Raw genomic sequence first — 17,233 nt, 5'->3', positions numbered from 1 at the left:
CATGTCTTTCTCTCTATTTATCCCCTACACTCTCTATCTATCTCACTTTTTTCCTTCTCCCTGTCTTTTCTCTTCCTCTCTTCTTTTTCTGTTTCTTTTTCACTCTGTGCTCTCTATCTTCTTCACTTGTAATAGACAAAGTATCTAGAGTACTTTTTCAAAAGAACCTAAGTAAAATTGAGACTCTCTTTAACGTCCCTCTCTTCCAATTATTACGGAGACATATATTTATTACAAGCAAAATTTTCTTATTACTTAGCTTATTCACGCAAAGTTCATGTGTTTTGGAACGCCTTGATAAGTACAACATTTTGAAAAATACGAATTAAAAACTCAATTTTTGTCAATAACTTAGCAGGTAGGTTTAAATATGTTATAATTTTGTCAGTGTGCTAAAATACAACTTTTCCCACGTTCTATATTTTACGACTAGTTGTAAAATATTCTGCTAAGGTCATTGCAAATTAGTTTTAAAGTTTTTGCTACCCCTTCTTTGGCTTTAAAAATTGAGATAAAAACTCCAAAAGGAAATATCTTTCTATGCCTTCTATACCTTGCAACGTGTGCGTGACGATTGAAGCGAACTCGATCTCTGACCTTTGCGAGATGTTCGCAGAACTTTTCCCTTTCGTCTTTTCTGATGAAACTGCCTCTGACAGTATTGCTGAAATTGCTGTGGATTGTTTTCCGGCTGATTTGGTTGATTTGCGTTTGCTTATGAGTTTCATAGCAGTATTGGCTAATCCGTTATGTCTAAGATTATTACAGGAACTAGATATGCCAGTCTTTGATTTCCTCATGCATCAGTAAAAAGTATGCCATCAGCACTATCTACTGGCGGCAGGGTTTGCTAGACTATCATAGGCTTTGTATCGCCTTTTCATTTTACACAAGTTTAGTGACAGATGATATGGTCAATCGTGTGCCTATGAGAACGCTTTACGAACACTATGACAGATTATTAAACCCTCTTACAGTAAGGAACCATGGCAAACTTGCTGACATTTGGAAACATTCTTTTATGTTCCTAGCCTCTCTGCGGCAACTAAATTATTTGAAATAAAAGTAAGTGAAGTAATACTATCCCGCACTAAAAACTACATTTCAACGGCTCAGCACGATTTCACGCCTGGTCATTAATTACTGATAGTTATCAGTAAGCAATAATATCACTAAGTATCAGTAAGGTTTCGCAGTTATTGATGCTTACTGATACAATTAAGTCGTCCCGTTAGAAAAATCAGTTGGTTTAAAGTTAATGGTCGGTAGTTGTGTACGATAGATGACAGTGACACAATATGTCGTCGTTGTCGTCAGCAGCCTAGAGCCGGGGTAGTTCGTGCTGTTTCAAGCAGTCATCTCTATTAAACTCGATCTTGGGCCATTCGTCGCAAGTTTCCCAATCGTCTTAAAAGTCATAAATCATTTTCGACTTGGTCAAGCCATCTTGCATGTCGAGTCTTCGTGTTTCCGGTGCCGGTGGGGTTGTTGAAAAGAACTGTTGTCGTTGCTCTGTCGTCCGACATCCTTACGAGGTACCCGGCCCACCGTAGCCTACCGAATTTCGTCAGATATAAATGGGAGTCTCTGGGATTCTCAAGCAGTGAAAGTATGTCGTGATTCATATACTTCTACCCTCGATGAAAACCATGCCTCTCATTTCGATATTCGCTGGTCGGAGCACCGCCTGAAGAGTGATGTTGAACAGCATACTGGATAAGCTGTCACCTTGTCCCAACTATCGCCGAGTCCGAAGGGACTCGAGTGTGTCCCGGAGACGTGCAAAACGCATCACTCGTTCCAATGTAGCTCTGATTAGTCAGGTCAGTTTATCCGGAAAACCGTTTTCGTGCATTATGTACCATAGCTGGTCTCGATGGACTGTATCGTATGTTGCTTTGAAATCAATAAAGATGTGATCCGAGGACATGATGTACCCTCAACATTTCTGCAAGATCTGTCGGATGGAAAAAATCTGGTCGGTAGTTGCGCAACGCCCCATGAAGTTCACCTGATAAATTACAATGAATAATGCAGTTATTACAATTTCCTATTTTTTTGCTACAATGCCGTGATGGGTAAAATTACTGATATTTACTGATAGTTATCAGTAACGTATTGAAACTACTGATAGTTATCAGTAACGATTTTTAATGATAGTTCCCATCTCTACAACTGTGCTAGTAGGGCGGGTACGGTGTGCAGACATTCTGCTACCCACATACTCGCGCACACACTTGCTCACATCGTCTTCCTGAATAGCTATTTCCCGAGTAAAAAAATTCGTTGGGAATCAGCTGCCCGTAAGGTGGTGGCGCACTGGAATACAAATTTTGTATTACTTTTTCTTCTTCTTCTTCATCTTCGCCATCGATTCTACTCACGGGCGGGAGTACGAGCCGTCGTGAGTAATCGGTATCAGCAGATCGAGCTGCAACGGCTGCAAAACTCGTTGCATTGCATGAAGAAATAAGAGCAAAAGTTTTAAAGGGATGCACATGCCGGCGTGTTCGTTAGAAAGAGTATGTGTGTGTGAGAAAATTAGATCACACGAGTGTGGCCTTCGCAACACACGCATCTCAAATATATGAACTTATCAACCCCTTCGTCAATAGTGATTAGTGACTGTGCTTGGGAAGTAAACGTTGTTTTCTCTGGACTAGAGTCCATTTTATGGTTAACAATGCGAAAGGTCGCCATTAGTGGACGCTTTATATGGAAAATACACTAGAATTCCTATAATGGATCCTATAATAGGTTGCACTGCCCACATTTCTGGAGCATTTGTCGAAGTGTGACAATTTGATACGTAGTAGCAAGGGCCCCCATAAAGTAAAACCAACCTGGTATTGTCCTACGAATTCTCTTTCTATTGGGGATAGGCGACGTAACAAAATCTAGGGGAGCGCATTGTAGGCGGCAGTGGCATTAATAAGAATAATCGCAATCGAGCCCATTCCTCACAAATTTTGGAAATGAAGTGCATTATTAATTATCCACTGAAGTGCATTATTGTTAAATTTATTTCGAAAACCAGTCATAGAATCTAGCTTAGGAGTCACTGTAACCAATCAAACCGACCAGTTTGAGCAATTGGACCGGCCTTATTTTGCAAAGAAAACCAATTTAGCCGCGATCCATTTGCTAAGTGTGTGATCGTGTTAGTGTTCGGTCGAGAGTTTCAAGGGTCTTCGGAATCTGAACTCGCGGGAACAACCCGCGGCTGATCTGGAGTTGTGCCTGAGCACGAAAGTTAGTTTAAAGCGTAGTACTTGATAATAATTGAATTGAAATGCAACAGCTCAAAAAGGAGAAATTCTAGTTGCACTGAAGTCTTTACGGCGACTATTTTGATGCGTATTTCTACTACGAGGCTTTTAATCTTGGATTTTTATGCAACTTTCGAAGTTAACGGGGCTTTTCACGCCAATTTCTGATTTTATGAAATGGCGTCTTTACGCGGAATTCGGAACCAACGCGGCTTACTTCAAATCCGGCAAGAATAAAACGATTAGGACGACCAGCTGTAGCAACACCTGGCGGTGAGTGTATGGTGTCTAAGGAATTGGAGAGCGGCAGTCCTCAACCGAATGAATCGAAAAATAATGCTTTACTGATATTCAAGTCTAAGATTGTTATCTTTTGTCAGATTTTTTATTATTTTGCCATAATAAATTCAGTTGAAAATAAACGATTGAAAACTACCACCATAGATACAATTGGACGTTATCGTCAGAACATTCTTCTGTGGACTAAACTAGCAAAAGTATCCATCAAAGTTACTTCAACTTCGACATTTCGGAGCGCATTTAACGATAGAATATATTACAACTAACTCACACCGAGTTAGATTCAATTTCGTTTAAACGAATATTTTAGACTCTGCGTATCGATATTTTAATAGAGAATTTCCCAAAGGAATAAAATGAAAAACAACCTGTTATCATATCTGTACCGCATATTACTTTTTAATTAAGCTATCGCTTCAAACGACCAGGTGACTGTTACGAATAGTTTTTATGTATATTAACCTATCCGACGTATATTAACTTCAGCAGGGTCGAAAAAGTTTCACCGTCAGTTAATAATAGGTTGGTTAGTTTAGGTTCAAGTTAAGTGAACCCCGAAAAAAAAGTTTCAACATTGTCGTCAACCTTCTCTAAAGCAAAGCGTTGAGACTCCGCTCTCAACAGTTAGGTATGTAAAATTTATCACCGTCTCAGTTTGTGGCTTGGAGACTTGCCCTTCTTTCGGTACGTACCCAACATATGACAGTCAGGCCAGGACGTTGGTTGTCGTTGCCTGTCGTGTATGACAAACAACCCGTGTTTAAATTTTTAATGGCACAAAAAAGTACGTCCACCACACACTAGTGTGTGGTGTGTGTGGGGAAAACTTTCCCAAACTGAAACGAGCAGGAACGTGGGTTACCAAAGGTAAAAACATCCTACACAGTGTTTCTTGCAGTGTTTTGGGACTGTGCCCAAAATTCAAGAATGGAAAACACCAAATTGGCAAAGGATCCCAGTGCCGTCCGCGTCGGTTTTTTTGTTCCTTTTTTTTCGAGACCAAAATGTGTTGATTGGAATTTATGACAGCCCTCATCAACATAAATAGACAGAAAAGTGGAGCCAACGCAGCACAACACCAGAAGCGCCATGGGTGGGTAAAATACAGATGATAATGTAGGGTTAGCAGCCAGAAAGGATACAATGCAGCTAATGTACACAAAGTACCACGCCAGACAGATAACAAATGACGAAGGGGTAAGCAATAGCACAAAGCACACTCAAATACATAGTTGTTTTAGCTCGCCGAGACGGGATTATGTTGGTTGGGGTTAGGATTGACTTTATGAAGATCTTCGCTAAACGATATTAATCAAACTTTAAATCATCTGTCGTACCCCCGCATTGTTAGGGTTTAGGAAGAAAGAAGTAAAAGTACTCGTAGCAGCAGCGGAAAGCAGAAGGAAAACCTCACTAGCGCGCGCGGCAAGCAAGCAATCAAACAGAGCAAGAAGGAGGAGGAGGGTTGGAGGAAAATACTCACCCACTAGGACGGTGACTTGGACGTTGATCTTTCCGTTCTCGTTGTTGGAGGTCGAGTACACTTCCGTGGTGGCAGTGGCCGTACTCGTCGAAGCCGTCACCGCCGCTACCGATGCCGCCGTCGTCGTCGTCGTCATCAGTGAGTTTGGAATGTTTGATTGCAGATTACTACTATTGCTACTACTGACTAGATTGCCATTGACTGATGAAGATGCGGAAGAGGGTAGTGGTGAGTGAGATTTGAGACTGTTGATGTTGTTGTTGTTGTTGTTGCTGTTGCTACTGAGAATCTTACCACCGCTGCTTTCGCTCATGAAGGAATCATTGTCCTTGCCCTCCGGTGATCGACGGTCGTACTGGATCAGCGAGTTCGGCTGCGAAGAGGACGTCGAGTAGGCCGACGAGGACGATGAGGTAGTGGTCGCTCCGTGCATGTAGTTGTGATCTTTGCTATTATTGTTGTTGTTGTTGTTATTGTTCAGGTGATTGTTGTAGCGATTATTACTAAGTCCGTTAATTGACGTCACACTCGTGCTGTTATTACTGCTATTGCTGTTGATGCTGCTGTTGTTGTTATTATTCACAGAATTTAGATGACCGTTGGTGGTTTTGCTATTACTGACGGCTGTGGAGTTGATGGAAGAGGAAGCATGGGAACTGTTAGATCGTGATGACCACGATGATTGGTTATTGTTTTCACCGTTGGGCGCCATTGTGTTACCGCTCGGTATCGTCGCACCATCCGGCGTCGTGTAGCCCTGAAAAAAAGAAGACAAATAATAAAAAGTTAGTACATACCCCATTTTTTCACACTTCGAATATAATTGGCAAGTAAGTACAGTAGGATTTCGAATTTGGCAACAAATGCGTGTCACCTATGTTGCCAAAATCGAAACCGTGCCAAAATCGAGACCCCTATTGATATGAAAAAATTGAATGTAAATACGTTAGAAAATGACATATTGTTAATCAACGATTGCAACCATTTTATGTTTAAAAAATCCGCCAAGAGCAATCCGTCCGGTGAAAATGTTTTTGGTAACCTGCGGTAAGACGTAGTCCTACGGCAATAAAAATATTATTGTTCGAAACCGCAAGCTTTTTTTCATGAACAGACTGAGGGCATCATTTTTTCGTCATTTAAAGCATGTATGCGGAAACTGACTGATATTTAAGCATATTTTTGGAACTAAAATATTTAAGAGGCGAACCAGCCGCAGGCTGAAAACCTCTCTAATATAGAATTAAAAAAAAAAAAAAAGAAACTAAAATATTTTGTGTTGCCAAAAACGGATACTTTTGTTGCCAAAATCGAAGTCCCACTGTATCTCCTGAAATGTACAAAAACAACTCCTATTCAAATTCATCAATCGTTAACAAAATCAATGAACTTTTGAATCATCAAGCAATATCCTATTCTATTCATTCCGTTTATTCCCAAAATGGTCGAGGTATTAAAAATCAACTTGTGTGCACTTTATAAGGCTTTATTTACAATTCCGAATTAAGATATACGGATTTGTGCTGGCTGGGAGGTATTATAAACGACTGCTTCCAGATACGAGGAAATATTGTTTGCTGGAACAAGCGGTTGAATATGTCACATAGAGGCTGTGCTAACAATGCTAGACAACAGCAAATTAAAGTTGTGGGCAGACCAGCAAAACCAGGGGCAAACGAACGTTTCAACTGTTTTGCAGCCAATGAGACCATTTCGGGGCAATCGTTGTATGTCTGTTCAAATCTCGGCTGGGTAGTGCTTGCTAGATAGAGCCAGTAGCGAAGTCTGTCGATAAAGAAGGGTCAAGTCTTAGGAAGACGTTGAATCCCAAGGCTTTGTTTTACGTATTTCACCTATGATGTGCAGACTTTATCAGTGTCTGCAACAGATAAGTTGATGCTTAAGATCAGATAATATATGTGTGAGTGTGGATATGCAAAGTTCGTGATAAGATGAATAAACAAACGTGGAACCGTCCAGATGATGTATTCAGCACTTCGTTCTTTATGCAGCCTTTGGTAACATTTAGTTCCATTCCGTTCAAACTGTACCAATTCATGAGCGTGTTGATAGCCGTTTGAAGTGTACAACACTATGTCAGCGTCGGGATTATACGGTAAAATTGAAGGGTCGGCAGTGTATAATTTTGGCGACTGCAATTTGCAATTACGTTATCCATTCTGGTAACCCTCCCTATCGCTAGAATGTGTCCTTGTAATCTTATCAAAAGCTTTGGCGAAATCAACATACACTGCGTCGATCCGTTGTCGTTCTTCTATTTTGTCCACTACTGTCGAAATTTGTTGTGGTCGAGTGTTTTTTCATAAAACCGTGTTGTTCTGTAGTAATTAGGGATTAAACACATTGGTAGAGTTCATTCTGCGCCATACTTTCAAACACTTTAGGCAGACAACTAAGAATGGACATCCCTCGATAATTTTATTTTGTAGAATGGACATTATCACTACGACCAGTATTCTCATCTGTTGCGACATCATCCAGGTATTGTATTCCGCACTTCGTTCTTTTTGCAGAATCGCTATATAGTGAGCGAACTGCTTATTATCCGTGTTCAAGTGTCGGTGTTTTTCACTCCATTTTTCCTTTTATACGCGAGGTACGCGAGAGCACCAGCACAATTTTTTACGAAGAATGTTGATAACTCAGACATGTACCTATTCACGGACTCCTGTCAGGTGGTCGCATCTATTGCATGGTAATGCATGTTTTCTGGTATACCTTTTGTAGCTTGATGGTTTTTAACGTAGCTTCAAAACGATATTGGGTCCGCTTCTATATTTCCTTCTATGCGACGAATGTAATCACGAAAGCTTGATGCGCTCAAATAGTTGAATTGAGCCTCAATTTCACGTATTTCAATTTGTTTAGTAAAGTAAAGGAGCATCTCTTGTAGATCTTCAAACTTTCCGCATAGTTCAAACTTTCGTGCATAGTAATCGTTTATGATTGGTTAGCAAATAGTTGTTACTCAAAATATGCTCCGCCGCTTTTGATCTAATATTGTGTGACTCTTTTTTCGGTAACCTTGGATGCTTTCGTCACCTCTGGCAAGAGTTCTTTCGTACGAGTATCGAGCCCAAGTAACATTTTTGTTGTATAATAGCTTATCAAGCACTTGTTCCACGTGAATTAGCTGTACAATAGTTTAATAAGCTATTACTCAACAAAAATGTTAGTTGGGAGATTTCTTCTCGTCTAGGTTCTCTCACTCTACTACTAGTCACTAAAGCAAAACCGTGGGCTTAAAACGTCTTTCTAAAACTTGGCCCTTCTTTATCGACCGACCTCGCGGCCGGGCGAGTACAGGACAGGTAAGGGGCAAGTGCAAACATCCTACTGACTGGCTTATTATTACAGAATCGTATCTCGATGCTAACTGGGCAGTTGCTTAAAGTGGCTCAAAGAAACAATCTCCAATAAATCAGTGCGAGTGAGACAGAAAGAAAATCTATCATTTGGCCAATTTTTGTGATTTTGTGAATCATTCGAAATTAAAAAGCTAGCTATGATTGATTATGGAGCTTTGACAATGAATTTGTACATGGAATGGATAGCAATTAGATTGAAACAAACCGAATTACAAATTATTCAAATGGCGCAAAATATATCAAATTTTGGTCGTTAAAATTCTTTATGAGAACCGTCCAATGAGCGTCTGCTAAGTTTCACAATTTCAAATCAAAAAACAAAATAGAAAAATAGAAACTTAATTTTATAGACCGAATAGATAAGGTTTTACAAAAAAAAACTACTCAATTTGTTCAGAAACTTTAAAAATAATATGAAAAAAGTGAATATCTGCGTTGAAATAAAACAAATGCTTTTTTTCACGATTTCGTAACATCCCAAGCAGAGACGACACATGCATATGCCAAATACCTGCAGATTTGTCATTTGTACATTATTTAAAAATTTATTGGGCACGGACCACAGAAAAATGAAATAAAATACAATTACTTTAAACACAAAGGGTTAAACATGACTATCGTCTTCAGGAGCCTCATCTATTTATATAAGAAGCTTATGTCTCTAACGAAAATCAGGACTCTGACAAGACGTCATAAGAGACTTATCGGTAACTAAAAACAGGCCCCTGACAGGACGTCATGCTTTCGTAACAATGAGTTGTATTCTCAGTCACCTCAGTCACTGGTTGACTGCTGGACTGCTCGATTGCTCAACTGGTTGACTAGACCGCTCGACTGGACTGAACGATCAGACTGATCAGATTTGATTGGTCGTCTGGACTGCTCGACTTAACTATGCGATTCGACTGCTTGACACATTTGTTTGACTTACTACTCGACTCGACTGCTCGATTGGACTACTCGACTCAACAGTTTGATTAAACTGTTCGCTTGACTTCTATTTGATTCGACAGCTCGACTTAACTGCTCGATTAAACTGCTCGACTGGACTACTCGACTCAACGCTCGACTGGACTACTCGACCCAACTGCTCGACTCACCTGCTCGACTCAACTGCTCGATTGGACTACTCGACTCAATTGCTTGATTGAACTGTTCGACTGGACTACTCGACTCAACTGTTCGAACCGCTCGACTGAACCGCTTAACCCGACTGCTCGACTAGACTGGTTGACTAAATTGTTCGATTCGAGTGCTCAACTCAACTGCTCGACTAGAGTACTCCATTCAACTGCTCGACTGGACTGCTTGACTGAACAGCTTGATTCAACTACTCAACTAGACTGCTCGACTCAACTGCTTGATTTCTATTTGATTCGACAGGTCGACTTAACTGCTCGATTAAACTGCTCGACTGGACTACTCGACCCGACTGCTCGACTCAACAGCTTGATTGAACTACTCGACTCAACTGCTTGATTAAACTGTTCGACTGGACTGCTCGATTCAACTGCTCGAGTCTAGTCGACCAGTAAAAAAATCAATGCGGTTGTTACCAGCAGTATACAAACTTGTACACAAGTCCCAGAACGAAAATAATTCTGCAACAGATAGCGAAACAAACGTGGACGAGGTCCTGTGAAATTATTATGAACATGTACGAATAAAAAAGCTCTGATAACTAAAACCAGCATATATGTATGTAATTCATAATTGAATTAATCAAAATGCCCGACCAGATCCGGCCGAGATTTTTGGCACACTTATACTATATTCTATGGCGGTTCAAGCGATGCTAACTTTAGCTGCCAGTAGGTGCCTATTTACGGAAAAAATTACTTGTAAAAACGGTAAAATTTATGCTTCAAATCCATTTTTTAAGCAAATAAAGCAACATATGATATATACATCTTCTAAAAAGTTACGTATTTTGATAGTATCCAAAAGTTTGTAGAACATGTCGAACCTGTTAAATGAGGTTTTGTGTACAAAAAGTTTAAAAAACTGATTTTAAGGGGGTCACGACAGAAAGTCAATTATATCTCGCAAACCATATGATGCAGATACTTAGTATCTTCGGCAAAGCTTAATGAAATTTAAAGTTCTACAACTTTGTCGAACACATGACCATGCTATCTAGTTCCTATAAAAAATTAATTTTTTCAAATTTGTTATCCCCTTAATATTTAATTATATGAAAATGTCATTAGATGCAGAATACTTTTTTATGAAACTTCTCCTAAGACACCTAAGCTCGAAAACGTTAGGAAAAGCGAGGAAAGACTTTTGACCGTCTTTTTCCAGAATGGTCCTACTGTGCGGCGGTCGCTTCGAAGCCATGAAATAACGAAGCAGGCAAGACAGAGTACTTTTGAACGGGAAGGAACAGGATTGGAAAGTATTAAAACAAGAAGCTTGGGTTTTACGACCATTGCCAGTGCGCTCAAATGCATGCTTAATGAAAAGTTATTTGAATTTTTCTCATTTTTTAGAAATTTACTTGAAATTCTGTGGAAGCCTTTTTACAATATTTTTTGGAGACGAATACAAAATTTGCTATGAGGCCTATTGCGAAGCATTATTTTGGTTTCAGTAGTTATAATACAGGGTACGGGAGGGTATTTCCAACAGGTTTCTAAATTCAGCCTATTTGCCTTTTCTTTCGTCAATAAAAATACTGCCGATATACAATTTTAATATGTTTAAACTCAAGCAAGTAAGTAACCTACTATTTTTTATTCAAGAAACGTCAAAACCACCTGTTCTTCTACTAGAACTAATCCATAGGCCGAAAAAATAGATGCCATCGCTCAATAAGCTGAAAATACCCTCCTGTGCCCTACTTCGTCAGATAAGGTAGCATAATTTTCAATGAAATACACTAAAGTCGCTTTTTACGCGACTATTTTTACGCAAATTTCGAGATTTACGCGGTTTTTTACGCGAATTTCGGAATTTACTCGGTTTTTTATACGAATTTTGGAATTTACGCAGTTTTCTAACGCGATTTTGATTTACGCAGAACGTATCCTTTGCGTAAAAAGCGACTTGAGTGTATGTATGCATTAGAATTTGAGAATTGAGTCTTAAATTAGAATTTTTGTTTTGAAGTAATGTTTTACCTATATCAATTTTAATTCAAAACCTTACACTTGGGTTCCTCATACATTTTTGTTTAAATTGGATTGCGGTTCTAATTGTGCAATAAAAAATGCAATCGAAAATCTGCATTAAGCAACTGTTGGCGGTTCTTTGGATACTAAAATAGGACATATTAAAGTGCTTGATAATGTTTGAGTTATATTATTGTGGTTGTTGCCATTTCCTGATTTCCCAGGCTCCAAAACTACCATATTTCAAGATCGGCTGTGCAACATTTCAAGTGCGTTGTAATACTGTTATTCAATTAGGTACTTAACACATTCGACAACTTAGAAGTGTCGTTTCTTTCTCTAATATTAGGCTTCTTAAAACTATTTGAGAACAGCTTTTTGTATTCACTTTCTATTTACAGGATAAAATGAAGATACTTGGGAAATTCATCTTGTTTAGCCCAAACCTACCTAAGAAGTTTTTAAGCTGATTTTACTATACCTAATAAGATTTTCAACAGAACAAAAAATGTATAGGACCTTTTAAGAAGCCTACATTAAAACAATTGAATAACTTGGTAGCAAGAAAACATTCACAAACTTATACCGTAACAAACCAAGCCAGCAGCTAGAAGAGAAGATGTTCAATTACCCGATATCGCAATCCAATGATAGCATCCTTTTCCAGCTTTTCTTTCTTCTTATCTCGTCCTTTATCCAAGTGGAACACTCGTTTCATTTTCTCCAGGAGCGAAGTTTGCCTACCGTTTCCAAAGCACTTATCACAATCAAACAGAGAAAAGAAAATCGCCACTTTTCTTGTTAGGACTTTTCCTTCGGTCCTCGGTTTATCTTGGCTCACTAGATTGATCTCAATTCAGTGTACACACACACTTCGCAACAATCGCACCACTTTGGTTTTTCTTATTTCTGCAAACTTCTATAGGTACCAACACCCGCCACAAGAATCAGTCAGAACCCGAACCATCCGGTCGACACCCAACAGGTCACTGAAGAACCGAACGTAAGAATTCGAACCACACCGTCACGGTTCCTCGTCGTCGCCATCGTCGTCGGTGCCGCCGTCGAAAGCAAACGGTTCCGACTCGTTGAGCAACCAACCGCTCGTTAGATGACTAACTGACCTCTGTAGGCCGTCGCGCCTTTAGCCGTAGCCGGCATTTATTATATTATAAAGACTAAAAGTTCTTCATTTTGGCGCGCAAAAGGTCACATTCAGTTAATTATCAGTTAACCGATTTAACCCTAAGACGCAATTTGAGGCTTCGCAGTACGGCAAAGTAAAGTTTCTTCTAATATCCTGACTGGAGGAAAAAAGTTCCAGGTGTTGGTTGTGAATGGGTTGATTTTGTTTGTTTGAAGTTTTCAAACAATGATGCTTGATCATTTTTTGGGGGGAACTCTAACTGCATGCTCACAACAGGGTGTACGAGCAGACAGGTGGTGGAGACAATAATGGTTTGGTTACGGTATGGTGGCTGATAAATGAAATAAAACTCATGTCTTGAAGTGTGCCGGTGAAGATGCGTCCTGGTTTTTTGTTTCATCGTTGTTTGATCGATTACAGAAAATTCAAAAGGAACGGGAAAGGCCAGAAAACCCAGAAACAAAAGTAGTGCCCTACTATGTACGGAGCAAACTTTGCGTGTCATAATCGAAAACGCATATAAAAATGTTTGCCAACGCGATAGATACATTGAAAAAGAGGCCGCTGCAGTCAGTATAATAGATGTGCATTATGCGTTACACAGATGGGCAATGCACAAGTGCATACCTACTAAATACTAACTAACGTTACAAGAGAGGGCTTGATGTAACCAAAAATTAACTTTAATTAGTTTTTGCTGAATGAAACCTATGAGGGTACGACGGCCGCATGGCACATGACACAGCAAATAGTGCAACGCAACGGTAGTTGGTTGGTTGTCCAATCGGTGAGATAATTATAATTATTAAAAAATTTCCTAATAGAAATTGGGTAACTTACGGTTTATGACAATCATAATGCAGTTCAAGGTGGTTGAAATTAACTCGCTATAATTTAAAACGAAAATTAAAACATAGTTTTTCGACTGCTCTTTGGAATGGAACAAACTTTCTCCAGATAATATTTTTTCAAGATAGCAAAGAAAATTTATTTACATTTTCAAAAAAATTCATACATTTACAAAAATTTTCTAAAAATTTCGACATGGTTATTCCGATTTTTCTACCATCGTGAAAAAATTTGTAAAAAAAACTTTTCAAACTTATATTTTTCGTAGATTACTGAAAACATTTTCTTCGTAAAAAAAATTTGTTTTACGACACTGGTTCAAGATTTTTGAGCATTTAAAATAAATTATGCAAGAAAATCGGACAATTTCCTTCTGAACAAAGGAGACCTCGATTTTTTCCAAAATAAAAGTCAATAAAGTATGTTCTTATACGAAGTTTCATGAAATTTTGAGATCCTTCGGCCCAATTCTGTTAGATCGGTTTTAAACTAATCTACTGGAGTTAACCTCTGTATGCATACGTTCAAAACAATACTAAAGTACCTCAGGGTAACACTCTAGGATCATAATTGTTTTCTTTACATATAAACGACGTATGCCGTATATTGCTACCGGGCAAGAGATTATTGTAGACCGATGATGCCACACTCTACATGATTATTTGTAACAACGATAGTTACGTGAGAAGTTAACCAGGGAGATTAACAAAAAAGGAATGGCCCCTTTTAAGGAGAGGAGATCCAATCAAGTATAAGAAGCTGTGTATCTCTTGCGTTCGGGGCAGATCAGGGAGTGAGCTGCCAAAAGGCGGAGGTGAAAATGACTAAATGAGGAAAAAAAGTTTTGTTTCTAGCGTTATTGGAATTTCCGAAACAAAAACAGATGCGCGAGTGGCTGGAAGACAAAAGTGGGGGAGCTCTGACAATGGGAGAGGACCAAATCTTGATGTCTGTTTTGTATGCACCGCTATAAAGGGCTGCTCATTTAGTCATTTGGAATAATGCTGTTTGGCATAACCCCATTTGGCATAATCATAAGGGACCATTTGGCATAATTCCTTAAAAATCATTTTATGACATTTCATAGACATGCATTAGGCCAAGACGGCCGCATGCCGCAAATGATACCGGCAACCCAATGTCGGATTTCGGTTTATTCGTGATACTAGATTTACTTACTACGAGCTATTTTTGTAGGTGCCAAAACAAGTTCCCAGGTATCATCAAAGAAACGTTTTTGATTGCCATAAGAATTAAATATTTATTGCTTCATAAAATTGGTCATTGGCCATAGCTTAATAAAAGTTTATGCCCATAATTACGAAAGTTATAAATTCTTAAAATCGAGCGAAAATGGAAGAGCGCCAAAAGAAGCCACGCGCAACGGTATTGATTTATTTAAAAATACATGCCATAGCGAAAACGTTCCAGCGAAATCCATCCGGCGTCCCACATTTCGGTGGCTTGTGGGAGACGGCGGTTTGATCGGCAAAATTCTTCTGCGTACTTGTACTCTTGGCCCTTTATAATAGTGTGCGTGATGTGCTACGTGCGCGTTTCGGGGGCACTCTCGAGTCCTTTCGAATCGCGCAGAGGGCTTCGTTCCCGTCGCCAACTTTCGCAGAATACTCCTGTTGCGCATGGGAACCCTAGCTCCCATAAACCAACTTTGGCCGATAAGGTCGATGCGCCGCGACGTGCTCCTTGACGTGAAGCGTTGACAGACAGTGTGACGGCTTGTCATGACAGGGGAGAAGATAGAACGTAAACAACCTTTATAGTGGCTTGGCAGACGTGCAATTCCTTAACCTACATAAAATTACTTAAAATTACGCTAAAAACTAATGAAAATCTCGTTAAATCTACAATTTATTCAAGTTACCTACTCTTATTTGCTATTTCTAAACTAGTAAGTACCAGAATCAATAAAACTAAACTAAAACCTAGGCTAAAATTAAACATGCAATCAATAGTTACAGTTATAACCTACATCTTACGGCTAAATTCATGCGGTTTACACAATAGCGACACTGAAAAATTGTAAGTTACACCTATATTTGTAAATGCTAAATAATGAAACCAAATTATGTTTATAGCTTAAAGCTGCTTGTAACAAATACATACGTTGCTAAGGAAAGTCAGTGGTCGTTTTTCTTTGTTCCGTAACCGCCGGAACAAACCTTTAAGAATTTTTCACTATGGAAAAGCAAGGCCAGTCGGATATGCATACACCCGAACGCAATGAGGCCAACAATTGTGCCAACTGTGACCGTCCCGATGAGGTGGATGACATGGTCCAATGCGACGAGTGTAAGGTTTGGTGGCATATGTCATGCGCTGGAGTGACAAAGTCTGTTGCGGATCGGCATTGGAGTTGCCGTAACTGTATGCCTTTGAGCGTCTCGTCCCGCACTACCACTTCCAGCGTTAGAGCAGCTCGCCAGCGCATGAAGCTCCAACAGCTGGAGGAGAAGCAGGCTTTGGAGAAACGCCACCTTGCCGAGAAGCATCAACTGGAAGAGGAGATGAATGATTTGGATGAGGTAGCTAGCAACCGAAGCAGGATTAGCGGTCGGTCGAGCAACAGAAGGGTACAGCAGTGGCAAGATGAATGCGCTGAGCAGACAGAAGGCGCGCCAAATCTCCAATCGGAAGAGCAAGTAGCAGCCTCGCCTGTTCCACAGAACACCTCACGCGTCCCGGAGAGCACTAAGGATGATAAGTTACCGAGTCCAATCGTTCCCGACATCAACAAACAACCGTTAAATTCGACGGTCAAACCGAAACACGTCAGTGGGGATCAGCAGCAGGCAGTCGGCGCGTTCCCTTCGGCGGTTCCGGAGTCTAAACTGATCGAGAGGCAACAGCAGCAGCAAACTGGCGCGTTTTCTACGACAGTTCCAGCAATTAGAAAGGTATCTGATCCGACAGGTAATGATGATACCCAAAATCCCCCCGTAGTACAGCATGGTAAACAACCAGTATATCAAAACGAAATTCACAGTTTGCCACCAAATTATAATAACTCCTTCCATCAAATGATGAAGCAATTTGGGCACTTGATGCCATCAGCCACGGTTTCTTCTTTCAATTCATACTCGCATCCTCCCGAAACTGTTCCGGCGCTCGGAACCAATACGACTCTTCCGTATAATATGAACCCGACTTTGCCGGCAGGTAATATCCCCTTGCCACCGGGATTTCCGCCCGTTGAACAATTCACTCCTTCCCCGTCACAGTTAGCTGCACGACAGGTAATGCCTCGCGATTTGCCAATGTTTTCGGGCAATCCCGCAGATTGGCCGATATTCATAAGCAGCTTTATGAACACAACGCTGGCTTGCGGTTACAATTGTGCCGAGAATCTCGCGCGACTTCAACGCTGTCTTAAAGGACCCGCGTACCAGTCTGTTGAAAGTAGGTTACTGCTCCCCGATTCGGTTCCCCAAGTGATTGATACCCTTCGTTTACTATATGGTAGGCCGGAATTGCTAGTCAGTGCTCTATTAGACAAAGTGCGTAGTGTTCCGGTTCCGAAAGCGGAGAAATTGGAGACTATCATTGACTTCGGCATGGCGGTACGCAGTTTATGTGACCATCTTGAAGCGGCTGGACAGCAGGATCACCTTTCGAATCCGACTCTGTTGATGGAACTGGTAGAGAAACTTCCCACACACACCAAA

General features: G+C 40.2%; 1 protein-coding gene across 4 annotated transcripts in view; it reads right to left on the bottom strand.

The window, feature by feature from the left end:
- Positions 1-17,233, bottom strand: part of LOC128738433 (protein phosphatase 1 regulatory subunit 16A) — a 301,989-nt gene that overhangs the window by 7,745 nt on the left and 277,011 nt on the right. For 2 of the 4 annotated variants that reach the window (XM_053833554.1, XM_053833555.1), the window contains exon 10: positions 5,053-5,809. In XM_053833554.1, the coding sequence (XP_053689529.1) occupies positions 5,053-5,809 (757 nt within the window). The remainder of the gene's footprint in view (positions 1-5,052; positions 5,810-17,233) is intronic. The other 2 variants (XM_053833557.1, XM_053833556.1) reach the window with 2 other exon arrangements.

The sequence above is a fragment of the Sabethes cyaneus genome, chromosome 2, assembly GCF_943734655.1.
Source record: "Sabethes cyaneus chromosome 2, idSabCyanKW18_F2, whole genome shotgun sequence".
Classification (NCBI taxonomy): Eukaryota; Metazoa; Arthropoda; class Insecta; order Diptera; family Culicidae; genus Sabethes; species Sabethes cyaneus.
This window is presented reverse-complemented; position numbering and strand designations above follow the sequence as displayed.